Source organism: Typopeltis vanoorti, chromosome 1, assembly GCF_054136105.1.
Source record: "Typopeltis vanoorti isolate ZY-2024b chromosome 1, IOZ_Tvanoo_1.0, whole genome shotgun sequence".
NCBI lineage: Eukaryota > Metazoa > Arthropoda > Arachnida > Uropygi > Thelyphonidae > Typopeltis > Typopeltis vanoorti.
Genome location: NC_143549.1, coordinates 9,484,286 through 9,502,095, shown reverse-complemented (window position 1 = coordinate 9,502,095; position 17,810 = coordinate 9,484,286). Strand labels below are relative to the sequence as shown.

At 37.6% G+C, this 17,810-nt stretch overlaps 1 protein-coding gene across 1 annotated transcript in view; it reads right to left on the bottom strand.

Moving 5' to 3' along the window:
- Window positions 1-363: 363 nt before the first annotated feature.
- LOC150109771 (uncharacterized) overlaps window positions 364-17,810 on the bottom strand; it is a 43,055-nt gene continuing 25,608 nt past the window's right edge. Inside the window, exons 3-5 of the mRNA XM_090409243.1 lie at window positions 8,229-8,374; window positions 1,111-1,249; window positions 364-894 (exon numbers count right to left, since the gene is read on the bottom strand). Coding sequence (XP_090265369.1) covers window positions 666-894; window positions 1,111-1,249; window positions 8,229-8,374 — 514 coding nt within the window. The 3' untranslated portion in view covers window positions 364-665. The remainder of the gene's footprint in view (window positions 895-1,110; window positions 1,250-8,228; window positions 8,375-17,810) is intronic.

Sequence of the window (17,810 nt, the reverse complement as noted above, 5' to 3'; positions counted from 1 at the left end):
CATTACCAACAAGTTGTATTTATTCTAATGAATGATTGTTTTAACAACTTCGATATAGTGTAAGAAAGCAGCTTTTTTAAAAAAAAAAATAGCTTGTTTCAAGAAGGCCCAGTTAATTGCTTCCCAGAAGCAGGTATGAGAGAAATAATCACGAAGAGAAAATGCATTTTTGTCACACATCATAGATATTTAAAATCCGTATGAGAACCTCACAGGGAGAAAGAAAATTAACAGCGAGACATTAACTGTTCACCTAGCTAGAATGGAGATTCACTTGGATACACATCCACATGCTCATTCCCTTAATATTCAAAACTAAACAAATTATTTTTTTTTTTGGTCCAAATTGAGAAACCAATAAAGTCTATAAATTCAGAAATTAGTCAAAAATAACAAACTTTATACACTTTCGAAATACAAATAATCAGCTTACAAATGAAACATAACACAGTATTTCAACTTGTACAAAAGCGTACTCATGCTGATCTTAAGACCGTTCTAGAAGTAGTGGTCTTATTAGGATCTGTCCGGTGATGGTAACAAATGTTCAGTTCCTTTAGTGCCCAAAAAAAAAAGAGCCACTAACAAAAATTCTCGATAGAATGAAGCACAAGAATTCGAACAAAATAAAGTGAGGTATTTTTCTTTTTTGGCAGCCATCAGAACTAGATTCCTCTCATCAGACACGATGCCACCAGGAGCAGTAGCATCAGGGATGGTGCGATTACACTGACTGCGGCGCTGCACTCGAATGAGTCATCATCGATCTCTGCACACCTTTGCATTATAGGCCCTTGTATTCTGGTTAACAATTCACTAATTACTCCTACTGCTTCAGAACTGCATTTGGGAGCAAGTGCAGTTTCTGTGCAATGTTTGTAGTCATTAAGCATGCTATAAAATAAAACGAGAAATTTAAGTTCTGTGGAGCGAAATTACAGCAAATAATGCAGCCAAAATAGAAATTTCAATTCCATTACATAATCACTTTGTTTTCAAAGCAGGAAAAGAGATTTAAGCATCATTTAATGCAGCTTGTCGACTAATATGATTCAAAACAAATATTATAAAAAAATAAAACTATAATATGAAAACGTAGCCACAACTTACCAACATACTTGTTCAAGTTTTTCTTCAGGGTCTAAGAACATGAAACCCTTTATAATATTTTTTCTAGCAGTTTTCTTTTCCTCGCACATTTTCAACTGGTCATCTGCTGACTTATAGCAATCAACATGACTAAAATATCCTGAAAGAAGATAACAAAGGCTTCAAATGAGATAACGGATATTTGGCTTAATAAGAGAAAACAATCAGACTTTAATAATCAATTTCTTTTTCTTGAAGAGAATAAATTAACGAACTTCAAGGATTTTCCACAGATGCATGAATGAACGATTTAAATATCAGAATTAACAAATTCTTTTTGTATAATGAACTTAAGTTTATAATTCCTTGAGACATCAAAAAAAGGTGTCAAAAAGAAAGATTTGCATACAAATCAAGGTTGAGAAGAACATTACACTAAAAGAAAAAAGATGGGGATATCTCCAAGCTTGATAAGAATACAAGAGTGCATGTGGGAATTGAAACAGGCAACGATCATCGGTTAACGTTCTCCAGAACATCAACTGGGGACAGTTGGATGCGCTCATTTCTGTTGCAGCTATCGTACGTGGTAAAGTTCTTTGTGAGGAGAGAGAAAAATCTGAACTTCATTATTTGGTGCACAGTTTTGAGGAAAGAAAGATGGCATGTTCCCTTTATCATGGTAAAAGTATCCTTAAACCGATTTTGACCTAGATTGAAAATTTCTCATGATGTATCAAACGCTATGCAATACAGAATATTTACGACCACAACCTACCTTTATATAATCAAAATTGATCACTGCAACAACTTGTGAGAAGAGTGATTTCTTCCGCAGAGTAAAATTATGTATCTCAGTGAGGAGAAGGAATTGTTACATTTTCTAAAATCAGGAACTCATCGCAAAAAGTGAGCAGTTCTAAGCCCTTAAGCGAGCTTCTTATTATTGAAACCTTAATTTCAGGTGGTTAGTAGGATATAACAACTATACTTTGCTTGTATGATGTGCATTTTCTACATTCACTAAAATTATACCTTAGTGTAGGACGAAAATCTGATTGTCTCACTCAAAAACAACAAAAAAAAAAACTCATTCTCAATATAAAACCTGTCAAATCATTTTCCACATATATATATATATATATATATATATATATATATATATATATATATATATATATATATATATATATATATATATATATATATATATATAGAAAAAAAAGTCCAAGATAATACAGAATAAAACGCACAAACAGGAGAAGATGAACTGGAAGATGAAATTCTAGAAATTCTAGCAAAAGGAGATGTACTTTGCATTATCTCCCATAATGCAAAGTACATCTCCTTGCAGACATGTACAATGCTATGCATTAAGGGAAGGGCCACTACCAAGACCGGTTTTGACCTTTATGGAGGTCTCGTCAGTGGCAATACTAAGACAAGTGATCAGAGATTGGCCCACCTTTCCCACGAGTTGCCTCAGTCCTGAAGATATTTTCAGGCGCAAACTTTGTTTGCTTACACTTTGATAAAGGATTAAACTAAATTCATTATAGCCTAACCAAGGAGAAAAAACTTCCAAAATCTTTTTCTGTAATTTTAGAGTAATTTAATAATAAAGTGAGACACCTTTTGGCAACTTGTATAGGTAAATATGACTTCTCCATTACTTCCACCTTAGTATCACCACCTCTGAGTCTGGCTCCCACTAACGATACCTCAATAAAGGTCGAAACCAGCTGCAAGCTTGGGTGATGAATGGCAATGCCGTAGCCTGTGAAGTTAACTGAGGCATGGCTGTTGCTGTTACCGCTCAGATGAAATATGAGCAAACGAGCAGCTCTGCTCTGTAGTGGGGTGAGCCTTCCACAGGGTAGAGCCAACGCTGAGAGTTCTTCTCAGTGGAAGGGTGAGTCTGTTATTGAGGGGAACAAAGCTCAGCTTTTGGAGTTTGACCTGTACTTGAACATTCAATAAAGATCAAAACCAGTCTGGGTAATGGCCCTTCCCTTAATGCATAGCATTACACAGGTCTGCAAGGAGATGTGCTTTGCATTATGGGAGATACTAAGATAAGTGATAAGAACTTGGTCCACCTTTACCACGAGTTGCATCAGTCCTGAAGATACTTCAGGTGCAAACTTTGTTTTGCTTACACTTGGATAAAGGATTAAACTAATTCATAAATTTATTATAGTCTAACCAAGTGACAAAAGACTTCCAAAACCAGACACTTGATCAAGAAAGACGTTCTCAAGTAACATGTTTAATGTGCATAAAAGTACATGGGGAAAAAAAGTCATTGCTCTGGTAAGGAGCCATTGCAGAAAGTAGAATTTGGCATCGCTATACATCAGCAGAATTTCTTCCTCGCGTCTTAATTTTCTAGGAATAATCTTTGTTTGAATCCAGGCATAAGAGGTGAGCCCAATGATTGAGTCCTCCCAAAAACGCAAATTTAGTAGGATGTCATGCTAACACAACGCCATCTGTATGTAGTGAAAGAGAATGCGATGAGAAAGTGCAAAGTACCACAAGGGACGTCGTGGAGACATGTACTAAAGAGAAGAGATGTCACACTCAAAAGGGAGCAGAGAAAAACAAATAGAAAAAGTAAGAAGAGGGAGGACATGACGGGAGTCGAAGGTGATAAATGGTTGACTATGTCATTCCAGTATTTCTCGATAAAAGGTGAAAACCTAAACCTGAGCGAAGACAACAAAACTTTGTATAACAGAGGAGAAAAGTCAAAGAAAAGTGAGAGATTTTGCTCCCAAAGTTGTTGAATAAACAAGACAATTCGTTGTGTGTGTTTACCGTATCAGAGAGAGAGAGAGAGAGAGAGAGCGTTATTGATACAGCACTATATACTGATACACACACTGAATTATTGAAATAAAGTACTCCAAGTGCTACGTCACATACCTTTTACTTTAAATGTGGATGTCTCCAAAATAAGTTCTTTAAGCTTGTAGAACTTTGATAAAAACTTAAACACAGTGCTGCCAGTTACAGGTGTTAAGTTTCTAAATCGCAAAAGCGATGGTCACAACGGAAAAAATAATCTTAAGTTTTAAAATAAGATTTTCTTTTCAAATGTGTGTTAAAATAATGTTTTGTTTCAAGAAGAGGGTTTCCTTCTGCTCAAAGTTTGTTTATGTTTGAAAGGGATGAAGTTCTAGTTATGTTTGAAAGGGAGTGGCTACAAATTCAAAGGGATGTCCAGTGGAAAGAATTTTTCCCTACAGATCATTTCTTACTTTCATTAACGCTATCTCAGGGTGCATCATACAATCCAGCTAAATGGGATGCTGTCCAGAGGTTAGATTGCTGCATAGCATCAGTTGTTTTCTCCATCCAGAATCACGTTTATCATTTCTAAGATTTTGAAATGCATTTCGAAAGATATTCACTCCGTGTTTAGATTTTGGAACCTCCCAATTCCTTTTCAGTGGCCTATCATTACTCTCTTCTGGAAACATTCTTCGAAGTATAAAGAGATGTGAAATGGACGATTTTGTCACTCGGCTGGACGTATAGTTGATGCGCCACAAGGTATCTAAATATGTATTCCCTACTAATCCAACACACGGTAAGTTTCTCTCGAGAGCTGGATTTTATATTAATACCATAATTCCAGACTGGAACTGGAATGGTTACCAGGCCTCACAAAAAGAACCGATCATTCACATGAAGATGGAATATACAGCAGACATATTGACGATGCTTAAGTATTGTATTTACAGAGAACTCGCAAGCCTAAACACAATGCATATAATTGACCTTGTACTCTTTTTTTTTTCTTTTATAGAAGGACTAGCGAAATATCTCATTCGAGTGACTGCAAGCTATTTCAAGTTCTGTTGGCCAGGGGTAAAAGCGGAAGTTAGCTCCGTCTGGACTATCAGATATTAACGAAAAAGGTATTTTCTGCTAACGTTTCTAAGAAAATTGCAGGTATTTTGTTCCACTTAAAACTACATAGTCCAACTCTGGCATGCTCGGTGCAGATTTGAAGGCAAATGGAAGCAAAGATATCAACGCAACTGAATGAATGCGAGAAACCTTTTAATAAAAGCTAGTTTTTGGATTATCGCAGAGACGTCAATAGTGCCTTTGTATCTGAAACTCAGTTGATCTCATTGCAGAGAATATGAATCGAAAGTATCGATTCTTATTGTCTGTAGAATTGGATTCTGTCGGAATGTTGAGTCAGTTGACCCAATTTTGTCAGTGCTTTCCGGCTGTATTTTGAATCAGTTGTGTAAGAAGACCAGTTCCTATAGGGCCAAGTGATCTATTTTCAATATGCATAATTAGTCACCAAAAGAATACTTTGTTTTCAAGGTAGTCGCGATAATTTATTCAATATATTCTGCAGAAACTGTCTATTTCTGCAGAGTGTATGTCTTAGTATTTTACAAATAATTTCTAAACGGTTTACTTCTTAGAATGTCGAATGGTTCTGTTGGGTCTCAGAGAAGCTGACGTCGAAAGTGAATATTTGGTCATGAATATGAGCATTTTAATGCTGCTGCAAGATAAACCTTCCCACTTGGGAAAGTCTTGCTGCCCGAAGAGCACAGTTTTTTTTTTTAAATGCAGCCTCAAATTTTAATTACTCTTTTAAAATTGAGCCTGTGTAGCTCAGTGGATGTGGCGTTTGCACACCACGACGCTTGGCCGCACGAAGGAAGACTTGGTTTCGAGTCTAGCCGGCGACTAGAAGATATTTTTTCTACTGGAAATTTATTCCGTAAACTAAAGAAAATCGACCGTAGAACCCACAGTATTTCAGACATTAAATATATTGTGTTAGGGTTGGGGACCACGAGATGGCGGCACTTGTTGAGCCGTCTCTCTTTACTGTGTGCTGCTTAATTAGTGATAGCCTTGGGCCAGCTATCTCTGATTGGCTGCCAGTGGAGATTGAACTGCCCACTCAGTCTCCAAAATTTAGATAGGGCTAAAAACCTGCCTAGCCTACTTCCTATATATACGGGAATGAAAAGGCGTTAGCGGATTTTTTATTTTTTTTCCTACTTAATGGAAGCTTGTTGCTGCATATACAAGTATTCTCCGAAGAGTTTATTCATTTTATGAGATGATAAATCTATAAAATTGGCATGTGACCAGTTAACTCGTATATGAAAAGACCTTTTCAACGTTCTTTGCAATCTAAACGGGATTCCAATCAGATTACTTCAATGAAAACCAAGTGTGGCATCCTAGATAGTGGTCCAGGTGCTAGTGATCATTATCAATCTGAAAGCCCAAATCTGCTGAAACAAACAAAGGGAAAAAAAAAGGATTCGTTTCTTCGGTCATAATTTCAAAAAGAACTATTGTCCAATGTGAGAAACTGGCATTTTACCAGTATGCATCAATAGTTCATCTATGTCTACAGCTAATGTTCCTATTTGAAAGGAGTGAATCGATCAGGGGCATCATTTCGGCTTTTACTTCTGCAATTTAGAAGTGTGGTATTCCGGACACGTTTCGTGCTTGAAATTTTGTGTTGGTAAGAAGATACCTGCTACGAATGAGATCCAAGGATTCAGTTATAACTTCCAGAATCTCACGACGGGAGGAATAGCTGCAGACATGGAGTGTGTGTGTATAAGACATGTGGTCTGAAGTATTTTATTATGCTAAGATGGTTTACTTATTTCCATTGGATTGGGAAAAAAATGCTATTTCCAGTAGAAAATGTCAGAAACGGACTTGCACTACATTCGTATAACAAGCTATAATGTTTATTATGAGATCAGTTTTAAAGAATTAAAATTAAAGAATGGAATGTCGTAGAGAGGTCTCCGGTACCAAAATGTTAAGACAGATTCATTACCAGAAATGCATTAGGTAAGAGAAGGGTCGGTAAAATTCAAGGAACTAAGAAAATAACTCGTTGAAGTAATACATATGGAAAGAAAACATGAGAGAATAACATAATAGGAAGATCATGGTATTGAATCTATTGTACAGAAGAAAGGTAACTCGTTAAATGCGTTAAATGGGGAACCTTGTCCACCTGATATTTACGTGTTACAAAGACAGGTGTACAGGAAATTGATAACAGAATATTGCTTTGAAACGACTTAGAGCACGGCAGTTAGCAATAGTAATTTGTAAAAAAGCATTCCCTTTATAAATCGATGGTAAAATATTAATATCCAACAGAATTTTTGAGATATTCGAAGTAAAAACGGTGAGAATGGTTCAAAATAGGGCTCAGATAGGAAACGAAAGCGGGATAGAGCAGTAGGAAAACGATGATTGTCGCGATGTAGTTGGATGCTGCGGTTAGCGCATAACAGTAGGAACATCAGGAGGCAAATGAAATAAAATATTGAAAATATATTGAAAATATAAGAATCATGCACTGGCCTGCCAAATCTACATTGATTAATACCTGCTCGTAAAAATACGCTCAGTTCGAGATAAAGTCTCGAACTGCACAATAAATTTCGTCACGCATGCGTGAAAATCGTTTACCATCTGATTAATAAAAAAACTAGACCTAAGAACTTCTGCCTAAAATGCCAATGTCAAGTAACTTTCTCAGAGGAGGTTGCAAACATTCTGACAATTACTCTATGCTTTATACATAGTGCTGCCACTTGTGGTGATGCACTGAAAGCTGAATTACTAAACAGTGCGATCAGTTTTATATGTGTATGCATCTGATTAGTTTTTGTGGATACGAAACCGCCTCCGTATTGGACGCGATAACTTCTTTTTAAATGAAAGCACTGATAGCAAAGGACGATGCTCTGAAGGTTTTACTTCATTTGAAATTTAATTACGGGCGTAATTGCACTGGGTTTGTATCCCTTCCGGGGATGATTCAACCTTTACCTTAATTCCGTGTCAGTTGGTCGAAAGTCACAAAGAACCTAAGATAACTGGACACAGAAAAAATATGACTTCATTCTTTAAACTGAAGATAAATCGTATCTTACAAACAACTTTGGATAACAAAAACAAATAGGATTTTTTTAAAATATAAATCTCGTGTAAAAACTCACATTGGCCTAATTTACATCAAAGTAATTAAATAACTTTTAAGGTTCAGTTTCTAAATTTATAAACAGGAGTAGAGACAGACTTTCTACTCCTGTTTACTGCTGACTTACTTGTTCTCAATCCCGAACCAGGAGTGCACATGTCTTGGACTACTCCTCGAATTCCAGAGATCAATGCGTTAGCTTTTGCTTTCACGTCTGTCGTTCCACATTTATTCATATAATCATCGAAACACGACATTCCACTTCGTAATTTGCTGAAATTGCACAATGCAACAAATTAACGCTAACACTGCTCGTTACGAATTATGATGCAAACACCATACACACACATATATATACACACACACACACACACTTATATAAATCATAGTTTCTATATTCGGCTTTGAAATAATGCTAGATCTAATATTCACATGACATAACTTTGCATCACTGAACTGAAGCCTTTTGGCTATTTGTTTTGGTAAATACATTAAACACTTTTAATGATTCCCTCACATGAAAGGTCATACGACTTGCTACTCAACAGTGCCATGAGTGAGCCAATAATTAAGGAGGAGTAATTAGGTATTGATATTTCTTAAAGAGTTCGAGTTGTATTTAGTGGGAAAAGAGCATGGGGAAGGGATTATTTCGAGGAACAGAGGTCGATGGAATGGACAAAGATGAGAAGTTCGTTCTGTATATTTGGAGTAGGACAGTAGATGCTCTAGTTCTGACGTGATTATAAGAAGTGCAGGAACAGCAATAGCCAATTCAGGAGGAGCAGTGCTAGAACGAAGAACCTATAAAAAAGAAGCCATAGGGAATCAACAGCGCTTAAAAGAAAGTAATTGAAGTCTCTGTGTGTGTGTGTGTGTGTGTGTGTGTGTGTGTGTGTGTGTGTGTGTGAGAGAGAGAGAGAGAGAGAGAGAGAGAGAGAGAGAGAGATCTATTAAGAGTATCGTCCTCTTATGTATGTTAAGAATTCCTAGGAAAGATTTGGGTGCACCATCCTAAATGGAGAACAATGTTCCAAACTTGGTCGGATCCGAAACTAAATTAAATATAAACTAAATTTTACCAATTTTGTAAATTGGTAAAATTTACAAATTGGTGTTGGTAAATGCTGGCACTTACCGAAATGGTTTGGTACCTAACTTAGTACCAAGTTCATAAAATTCTTCGCCTTTAATGTGTGTGATAACGGTTATTGATTTTGGATCCATCTTCGTTCTATCAATATCTGGTATTTTATTCCAACAGTTTGTCCGAGAATAGGTTTTTGGAACCTAACCTAAACTGATTCTAGATCATAGCCGCTCACACCCCTCTATACTTGCACTGTACTCGGGTTTTTATCAATTGGTGTTGGTACATGCTGGCATTTACCGAAATGGTTTGGTAAAAGCTGAAATGGAAGCGTTTACAAGCCTTTTTCGGACTTTTTCCTCACTATGGTAAATGTACCAATTTTCGAGCTGGGGGGAAAAATTCCTTTTGAAGTATACAATAGAAATAAAGGAAAAAACATACGCTAGTAGTACTAAGACAGGATTTATCTTTTCAGTAAGAGTCAAGTTTTCAGTCCAGTATTACTTTTAGTTATTTTTCAGCTGAAGTGTATTGTCGTCGGCAATCCAGAACAGGATACCAGTTGGATTCCACTCCTCTATCAATTTTGCAACAGTTCCTGCTTCTTTGTAATAATCAAATTCCAGTGAAAGCTGCTTTGTAGTTTCCGACGTAGGCTACATATGAGGGTTTGTTCGGATTCCGTGATGGATGGGTGTTGGTTATTTCTTGTGAGCTTAAGGTAGAAACTGTAAATGACGGCCTTGGCGCAGATGAAGAGGAAATATCATATTCTGTGTTTGTTCTCTTCTGTATGGACTAAATTCCAGTAGTCTTCTTGGCTGTGTACGTAGTTATAGGTGCTAGAGTCTGTATTCGGGGCGTCGATTATCATCGCCTTATTTGCAGGACAGGTTAGATGTGTGTGTTACAACGTGCCTGAAACTTCGCAGAATACACTGATCCGATTCTCTTAGCTGAAATTTGTGGAGCTTAATAGGAGTTGACAAGGTGTTATGCCATAGCCTCCACTGTATATCGGAATCTGGTCTGGCACACCTCGATTCATATGGCAGATCCCACTGAAAACTGGGTGGCATGTGCAGCTTAGTAAATGAGAGGCTTAAGGATGAACATACGAAGAATGAAGTTGGAGGCACTATTATGAGGAAGTGGTATATTTTCTTGTAGTTGGAGGGAAGAATTGGAAGTGAGGCTTCAGCTGATGCAAGACGAAAGGTAGGCTCCCTACAGTTCCTAGTAGGAATAGATTCCCTGAGGTGTAGCGATATCTGGGAAGAATTTTATAATAGAAGCGTGCATCAGTTGATATTGCTTTTCAATGGTACTCAGGTGAGTGTTTTCCACTTTAGAGTCTCCACTATGATTCTTATTCCTGCCTAGTTCCATATAGGAAAGATGATGGTTGGCCAGCTGTGCGACCTGTTATGTTTTTGTTCGAAAATAGTGGCTCTGTTAGTACAGCTGACTCTGTTGATCCTGTCAGTGTGTGATGAAGTTCTGTATTTTTCCACCGCTGTAGAGCATCTTTCTAAAAACGAGGTAGCTTAGGTGGTGGTGGTACAGAACTGGCCATTCGGAAGATGGTGGAAAGTGTAAGTCCTCTCTGGTGAATGATTTCATGATGTAATCGAAGGTGGTTACATAAGCAAGATTGGATTGTGTCTTTAGAAGGATTATCCTGAAGGATGAACTTGTGTTCGAGGTAAATCAGGCCTTGACCTCCCTTATTGAGTGGCTTGCAGAGTTCAGAGTATGTTGCCCAGTTAGTATTGTTCCAGAGGAAAAGTTTGATTGCCTTTTGAATGTGATGGAGAAAGTCTTCAGGGGGTGTATTTCGAGGGTATGCCATAGCACTCGGAGCCATCTGGTTGATTATTAGAATTCTTCGTCTAAGTGAAGATACTGAACAAATGCTGTCCCATTTTCCTAGCACTTGTTTAAATCGGTTGTGTAGCTATGTCCAGTTCAGTGCATTATATATTTTGGTGTTGCAACACCCATATCTAACCTGTCCTGCAAATAAGGCGATGATCATCAGAGAATCGGTTCTGGCCTTCCATCTGCCTTACCAGAAACCAGTGGTATTTGAGGAGTTTAATTTGGCCCCCGAGGCATGTGCGTATAGTCTGTGTGCTTCATTGGTTTCTGTCATTTCTTTGTCATTACCAATTATTACCATGACGTCTTCAGCATATGCTGATAGGGTTATTTTTTGATGTGGCTCTATTATGCTGGTTCGTTTGGAGATGGTGTCATGTACTCTTTTTAAGAAGGGTTCTATGCCCAGTGTGTATAATTGTTTGTGTGTATAATCAAGCAAGTGCATCCTTGCTTGATCCCTCATAAGTATGACAAAGTGCGGGTGAGCCTGTTGTTAATTTTTAAAACAAAGAGTGCATCTCTGTATAGCAATTGTATGCAGAGATGCACTGTTTCAATGATGATAGATAAGATACACATCTATCCTATAGAAAGCTTTCTCCTGATGAAGGCTGGCGAGTGCTAGGTCTTCATTTTGGCTGTTTGCGATGTGGATAAGATCTCTTATTTAATGGAGGTTATCATGTATTGATATTCCAGGAACAGAATAAGTTTGATGTTGGCCAATAACTTCAGGAAGTGTTGGCTTTAGTCGGTTTGCAATAACTTTGCAAATGATTTTGCAATCTGCGGAAATTACGACATTATTTCTTTCAATTAATTTGTTTTCAAAACTCTCGCGGCATACCTGAAGACCTCTTTCGGCACACCAGTTGAAAATCGCTGCTCTAAAGTTTTGAATTCCCTTTCAAATGAGCGAGGTTACTTATTAAAGCCTGAGTTTTTATTATATAATTTAAATCTTTCAGAAAGGTAATGTTGAAGATCCAGTAGGCACTTACTGATTTGGATGCTTCCAAAGATAATGAAAGTTGCAGCTTTACGAAGCAATGATCTGAGATGTAGGAAGAAACATGTGAGATGTCTCTAAATAGAGGAACAGTGTGTTTGGAGATGTAGTTGTGCTTGGTAGAGAGGCCTATTAATTGCTGACCTCCATGTATAGGACCTCTTATCTGGATGCTGATGCCAAAAGACATCAATGAGTTCATTATCGTTTACTAATGTTTGAAGTTGGTTTATTAATGAACTACGATGTTCAGCACATTGAAGTCTGTATTTTTCTTGGTCAAGAATGCAGTTAGTCTCCAGCTATCATTGTATATTCTTGGTCAATACTAGAAAGATGGTTTTGAACGAAGTCCGAGATTTGTGATGCCAGAACATCCTATGTAGATATTGAACACATGCAAGGTATTGTGATTGGGTGCTTTTATGTGAGCATACATGGCGTATCCTGGTATATCTGAAATCACTTAAGTTGTAGGGGGGGGGGGATTGATGATGTACACCTAAGTTAACCCCTGCTTCATGGTGTTGTTGGGTTGCAGAGTGATGTAGATCATAAGGCCACTCTGCCCATTTTCTAGATAAATTGGATGAGGAGTTGATATTTGTTTCTTGCAGAAATATTAGGTTTATATAGTATTTCTGTACCTGGTCAAGGACTATTCTGTTGAGTAAAGCAGAGGCACAGCCTCTTCCATTGAGAGGCTGTGCAACGACATTATGGTTATGAAAGTTTGATTGTAAGTTTAATCTAATATTGGTCCTGGTATTATATTTGTAGCCCATTAATTAGGTAGTAGATTCGCTTGCTCCTGTTAACCTCCGCTCTGCTCTTTTTACATTTCAGTTTCGAGTGTAGGTCCTGAAGTTGAGACATTAGTTCCAGGATTCTTGTGGTGTATTTAAGGGCTAGTGTTAATTTGTGAGGGGAGCCTCGTACTTTTTGTATGAAGGATGACAGCTGCTTCATGGTTAGGGAACCATCAGTGTGGGGAAAGTCCCCCTCAGCTTCTTCCTCCTCTAAGTCATCATGTGGAAATACAGTTTTCTCATCGTCTGGGAACTCTGTTGCTCCTTTGCTGGCTGAAGGTGATGAAAGGCCATTCTGATTATTTTCTTCTATCAAAGAAGGTTTTGCATTAGTGGGAACCTGGGTTGGTGATTCTGGTTGTTGTGTCCGGAGATTGCTTATAATTAGTTCATCCTGATCATCTCTGTTAGGAGGATCCGTGTTTTCATGCTGTTTGTTAAGTGTTGCTTGATGTGCGACTTCGTTATCAGAGCTTTGGATCTTATTACTCTTCGGGCATTCCAGAGCGACATGAACCTTGTCTTTTCCAGTTCGTGATTTTCTTGGGTCTGAAATTCGTGATGGAGAGAGGATTATCGGCTTACTTTTTCCTGTTTTGATTTTCTTCATGTATAATATTGTTCTGTTCAACTGGCTTACTATTCTGGACTGGGATATTTGTTGATGAATCGTTGGAAATAGAGGGACATTGTTTCCTAATGTGACCCTCTTCATGACAGAAGAAGCACTGTGATGAGATGGATAAGTAGAAAGTGTAGGTATTTCCATTTATGTCCGTGTTGATTAACTTTGACAGGTTGGCAGTGGATCGTTGTTTGGAAAGTGCATTAATGCCTTTCTTCAGAAGCTTTTCACATGGGTGAATTCGGGGCTTTTTTGTGGCTTCTGATAATGTGAGTATTTTTCCTGTGACAGAATTTTTCCTGTGATAATATGGATTTGATGAGTTGATGGGGAATTTCAGGAGGGAACCGTTGATACCGTTACTTTTGTCGGGGGCTACAGCAATTGGGGCTGCTTCGAAGTGATGATCATCCATATCGACGCCTTTTTGCAGTACCGTTTGTGCCATGAGATGTGGCTGTAATACACCTGCAGAATACCAGCTACTCGGAAGGCGTCAGTAATGTTTTTTGCGGGTACAATTTTAACGATCGCCGTCAGATACTCTTCTAGTGCGATGTTTTCCTTGGTGGCGAAAATAACAATTCCATTTTCTCGGGAGATGATGTTTGGTAACAGTAGTAGTTGTTTTTGCGTTAATCGGTTTAGTGCTGGCTGTTGTGGCATTCGTGTGTGAGCTCAGTGTTTTGGGGGATGATAGGATATTTCCACTAGATACAACATTAGCATACCATTTTTCCATGTCTGTAGAATCTGTGAACTTTGCTCTTCCTTCCGGGTCCGGAGTCGTAGCGGGGTCTTTGTTTTGCTGAGTCAGTGGTAATACAGGAATCTACGGTTACCATGGCAGGTAATCCTTCGCGAGCGATAGCCACAGGTGAGGAGTCCAGCTATTACAGGTTACGAAGAAGGAATTATGGCGTCGAAGTTGAAGTTATATAGTAACTCGTACAGCAGGAAAAGGAAACTGTCACAACTGGCATGAGTGGATAGCTCTCAGATTGAGGAATATATCTATCTAAAAATGAAAGTCCCTATTTGCGGACAAACGTATAAAAGGTGGGAAAAGGCAAGAGCGATATGAACGTAAGTGCAACACCTTGGCCACCTAGATAGATAATTTCAATAATCAAGTATCGCATAAGAATTGAATTCTCCATCTATCGCTTGCAAACTTATTGATGACATTTTAAATAAATTTCTTGTTTACCGCTTCCTCTTCTAGTTTCTTAGAGGAAGAAACTAATCATACATAAACCTGATAAGCGCGTTTCTGAGATAGTGGAACTTAACCATGTTTTCACACATGTCAAGGTGCTGAAACATCTTTCAGTGGTACAGGTTGTAACAGGTAATGTCATAACAATAGTTATCACCTAATTAATAGAAGGGTCACAATGTTTCAAAACTTCTGGTCAAGTTTGAGGAATATCATTAGGAAGAAAGACAAAAGGGAAAAATCAGGATCATTTCAATTATTTGCATATCAGTGGAATCCTACTGCTAGCAAGTAATAGGAAAGTATGAAAGGAATACATGTTCCTTAGAAGCATTAATAGCTAAGACGTTAACGTATTATGCAAGCAGATGAATCAGTCGAAGGAAAATTTGTCCATTTTTCTTACCACATTGTTGCCTCTATGTCTAAGTATTGTATTTTTCGCTTACTCTTTTGATTTTATTCTCAAGAATAAAAATAGAATATTCCCAAGAATATTCTGTTTTTAGAATATTTTTGGGATGAAACTGAAATACTCTAAATGCTATTTTGTTACCCGAGGAAAATCTTGATTTTAAGATGAAATTAAAGAATCTAAGTATGGGATAAATATTGATTGCCTATAATAGTCTTCAGGTGTGATTCCAGGATAACTGCATCTAGATTTCTGTATGGAACATCGTCTAGGTATTTCTATTTTTATTGTTAATTTTTCAGTCATATCTAGTGAAAGCTTATAAATCTCTTCAAAATTTTCTTCAGATTCTTCTTCGTAAGTCCTCAATATGTTGGTGAGCGGCTAGTAAATCTACATCTATGGCTTGCAATGTTTGAGTTATTGGTTCGAGAATAGTAGAATATTTTGATATTATATTTAAACAAATAATAAACATTGAAGTACTACATGATGTTGCTAAGCAATGTGCTTCTTGATGTGTTGATCCTGTCCAATTCATAGACATTTCTTCTAATTTATTGAAAATTCCTTGAAAAAAAAAAAGATACTTTGATATTTCAAAGTCCAATCAGTTTCTGAAAGCAAAGCAATTGTTGGCACGGTGGCTCTTCGTTTTGGACTTTCTCTAAAAATTTTTACTGCAGATTTTATAATTCCTATTGTGCAGCGAACTTCTAGTACAATGTTTAAATCATTCACAACAGGTTTAATATGTGAGAAGCACAATGTATGTATGTTGCTTTTTGATATATATATATATATATCAATGTATTTTTTATCTGGGCTTGAACATCAGCTTCCTTTCCTACCATACTTGCACAGCCATCGTATCCTTGTTTCGTAGAGATTCGTAAGAAAAGGACGATGTGGAAGGAATACCGTTTGCATAAGGATGACGTCCGTTATGAACGTTATAAGCAGCAGGCTAAAATAGTCACAACTGTTGTACGGAAAGCAAAGTCTGATTATGAAAAGAAACTGGCTCTGCGTGCGAAAGACAACCCACAAGAATTCTATCGATATGCTGCAAGTAAAAAAAGAATAAACATGAAAGAATAACTCTTCTAAATCCTGATGGTGTGAGGGTTACAGATGCAGAAGAGGTTCTTTAGTTAATGAGTGCTCATTTTGTAAAAAGCTACCAACCTGGTGTACGCGACATTGAGCTCACTGTACCTCTTCACTGAATGAAGAAACTCAGATGTATGAGGACGAGGTATTAGAGCTGTTGCACAAATTGAATAAGAATTCAGCAATAAGGACTGATGGAATATCAGCACGTGTGCTAAAAGAGTGTTCAGCTGAATTGATCATTCCTTTGACCAGGATGTTTAATATGAGTCTCATAACAGGGAAGATTCTGCAGGAATGAAAGGAATGTACGGTAATTCCACTGCATAAGGGTGGTGCAAAGACCGATGTATCAAACTATCGACCAATTAGTATATCAGGAGTGGTGGTGAATATTTTAGAAAAATTAGTTAGGACCTGCATTCAGAAATGGGTTGACAGTGAATCTCTACTTTACAATGAACAGCATGGGTTTACTAAGGGAAGGTCATGCTTTAGCAACTTGCTCACATTCTATGACAATGTTACCATTGAACTAGACAAGGGGAATGGATACACCATGACACATCTGGATTTTGCTAAGGCTTCTGACAGAACACAACATGGTAGACTGTTGCATAAATTGGAGAAAAAAAAAGGTTTGGATTATACAACATTAGCATGGATAAGAGGATGACTGACTGTCAGATATCAAAAAGTGGTATACTGGGGATCTGAGTCTGCAAGGTTTAAGGTAACAAGCGGTGTACCACAAGGATCAGTGCTTGGTCCACTATTATTCAATCTGTACATTAATGATATCGGGAAGGATTTGACAAGCGATACAGCTATTTGCTGATCATGTAAAGATAGGGAGGGTAATTATGAATGCTGCTGATATGCAGTACTTGCAGAATGATTTGAATAGACTGGAATTGTGTGCATCGGAAAATGGGTGTCAGTAAATGTAAAGTCATTCAGTTCGACATGATTACCTATCCAATATCGTATTATATTGGTGGGATTAGGCTAGAAGAAACTGGTGAGGTTAGGAATCTTGGGGTGTTAACAGATAGGAAGTTGAAGTTCAAGGGTCATGTGGCAGAGATTGCAAATACAATCCAAAAGATAATTGCAATGCTGAAACGAACGTTCACATGTAAAGATAAAGATGTTATTTTGCCTCTTTACAATGCCTTGATAAGACCTCACTTGGACTATTGTGCGCAGGTATGGTCTCCTGGTTTCCGATGTGATTCTGATATATTGGAGAGAGTACAAAGGAGAGTGTTAAAATGATATCAGGATTGTGGAATACTGATTATGAAGATAGATCGAGAATTTATAGACTGAAGACGCTAGCAAACAGGAGAAAGAGTGATATGATTGAGACTTACAAACTTCTGAAAGGGGGCATACAGGATTTCAACTCATGAAATTTTTCAATTTATGGAGGGTGGGGAAAGGACATCCTTGGAAGCTGAGAAGGAAGGCTGCCAAGAAGGGTGTAAGGGATCAGAATTTTCTCTCAGAGGGTGGTGTGTGATTGGAATGGATTGCCAT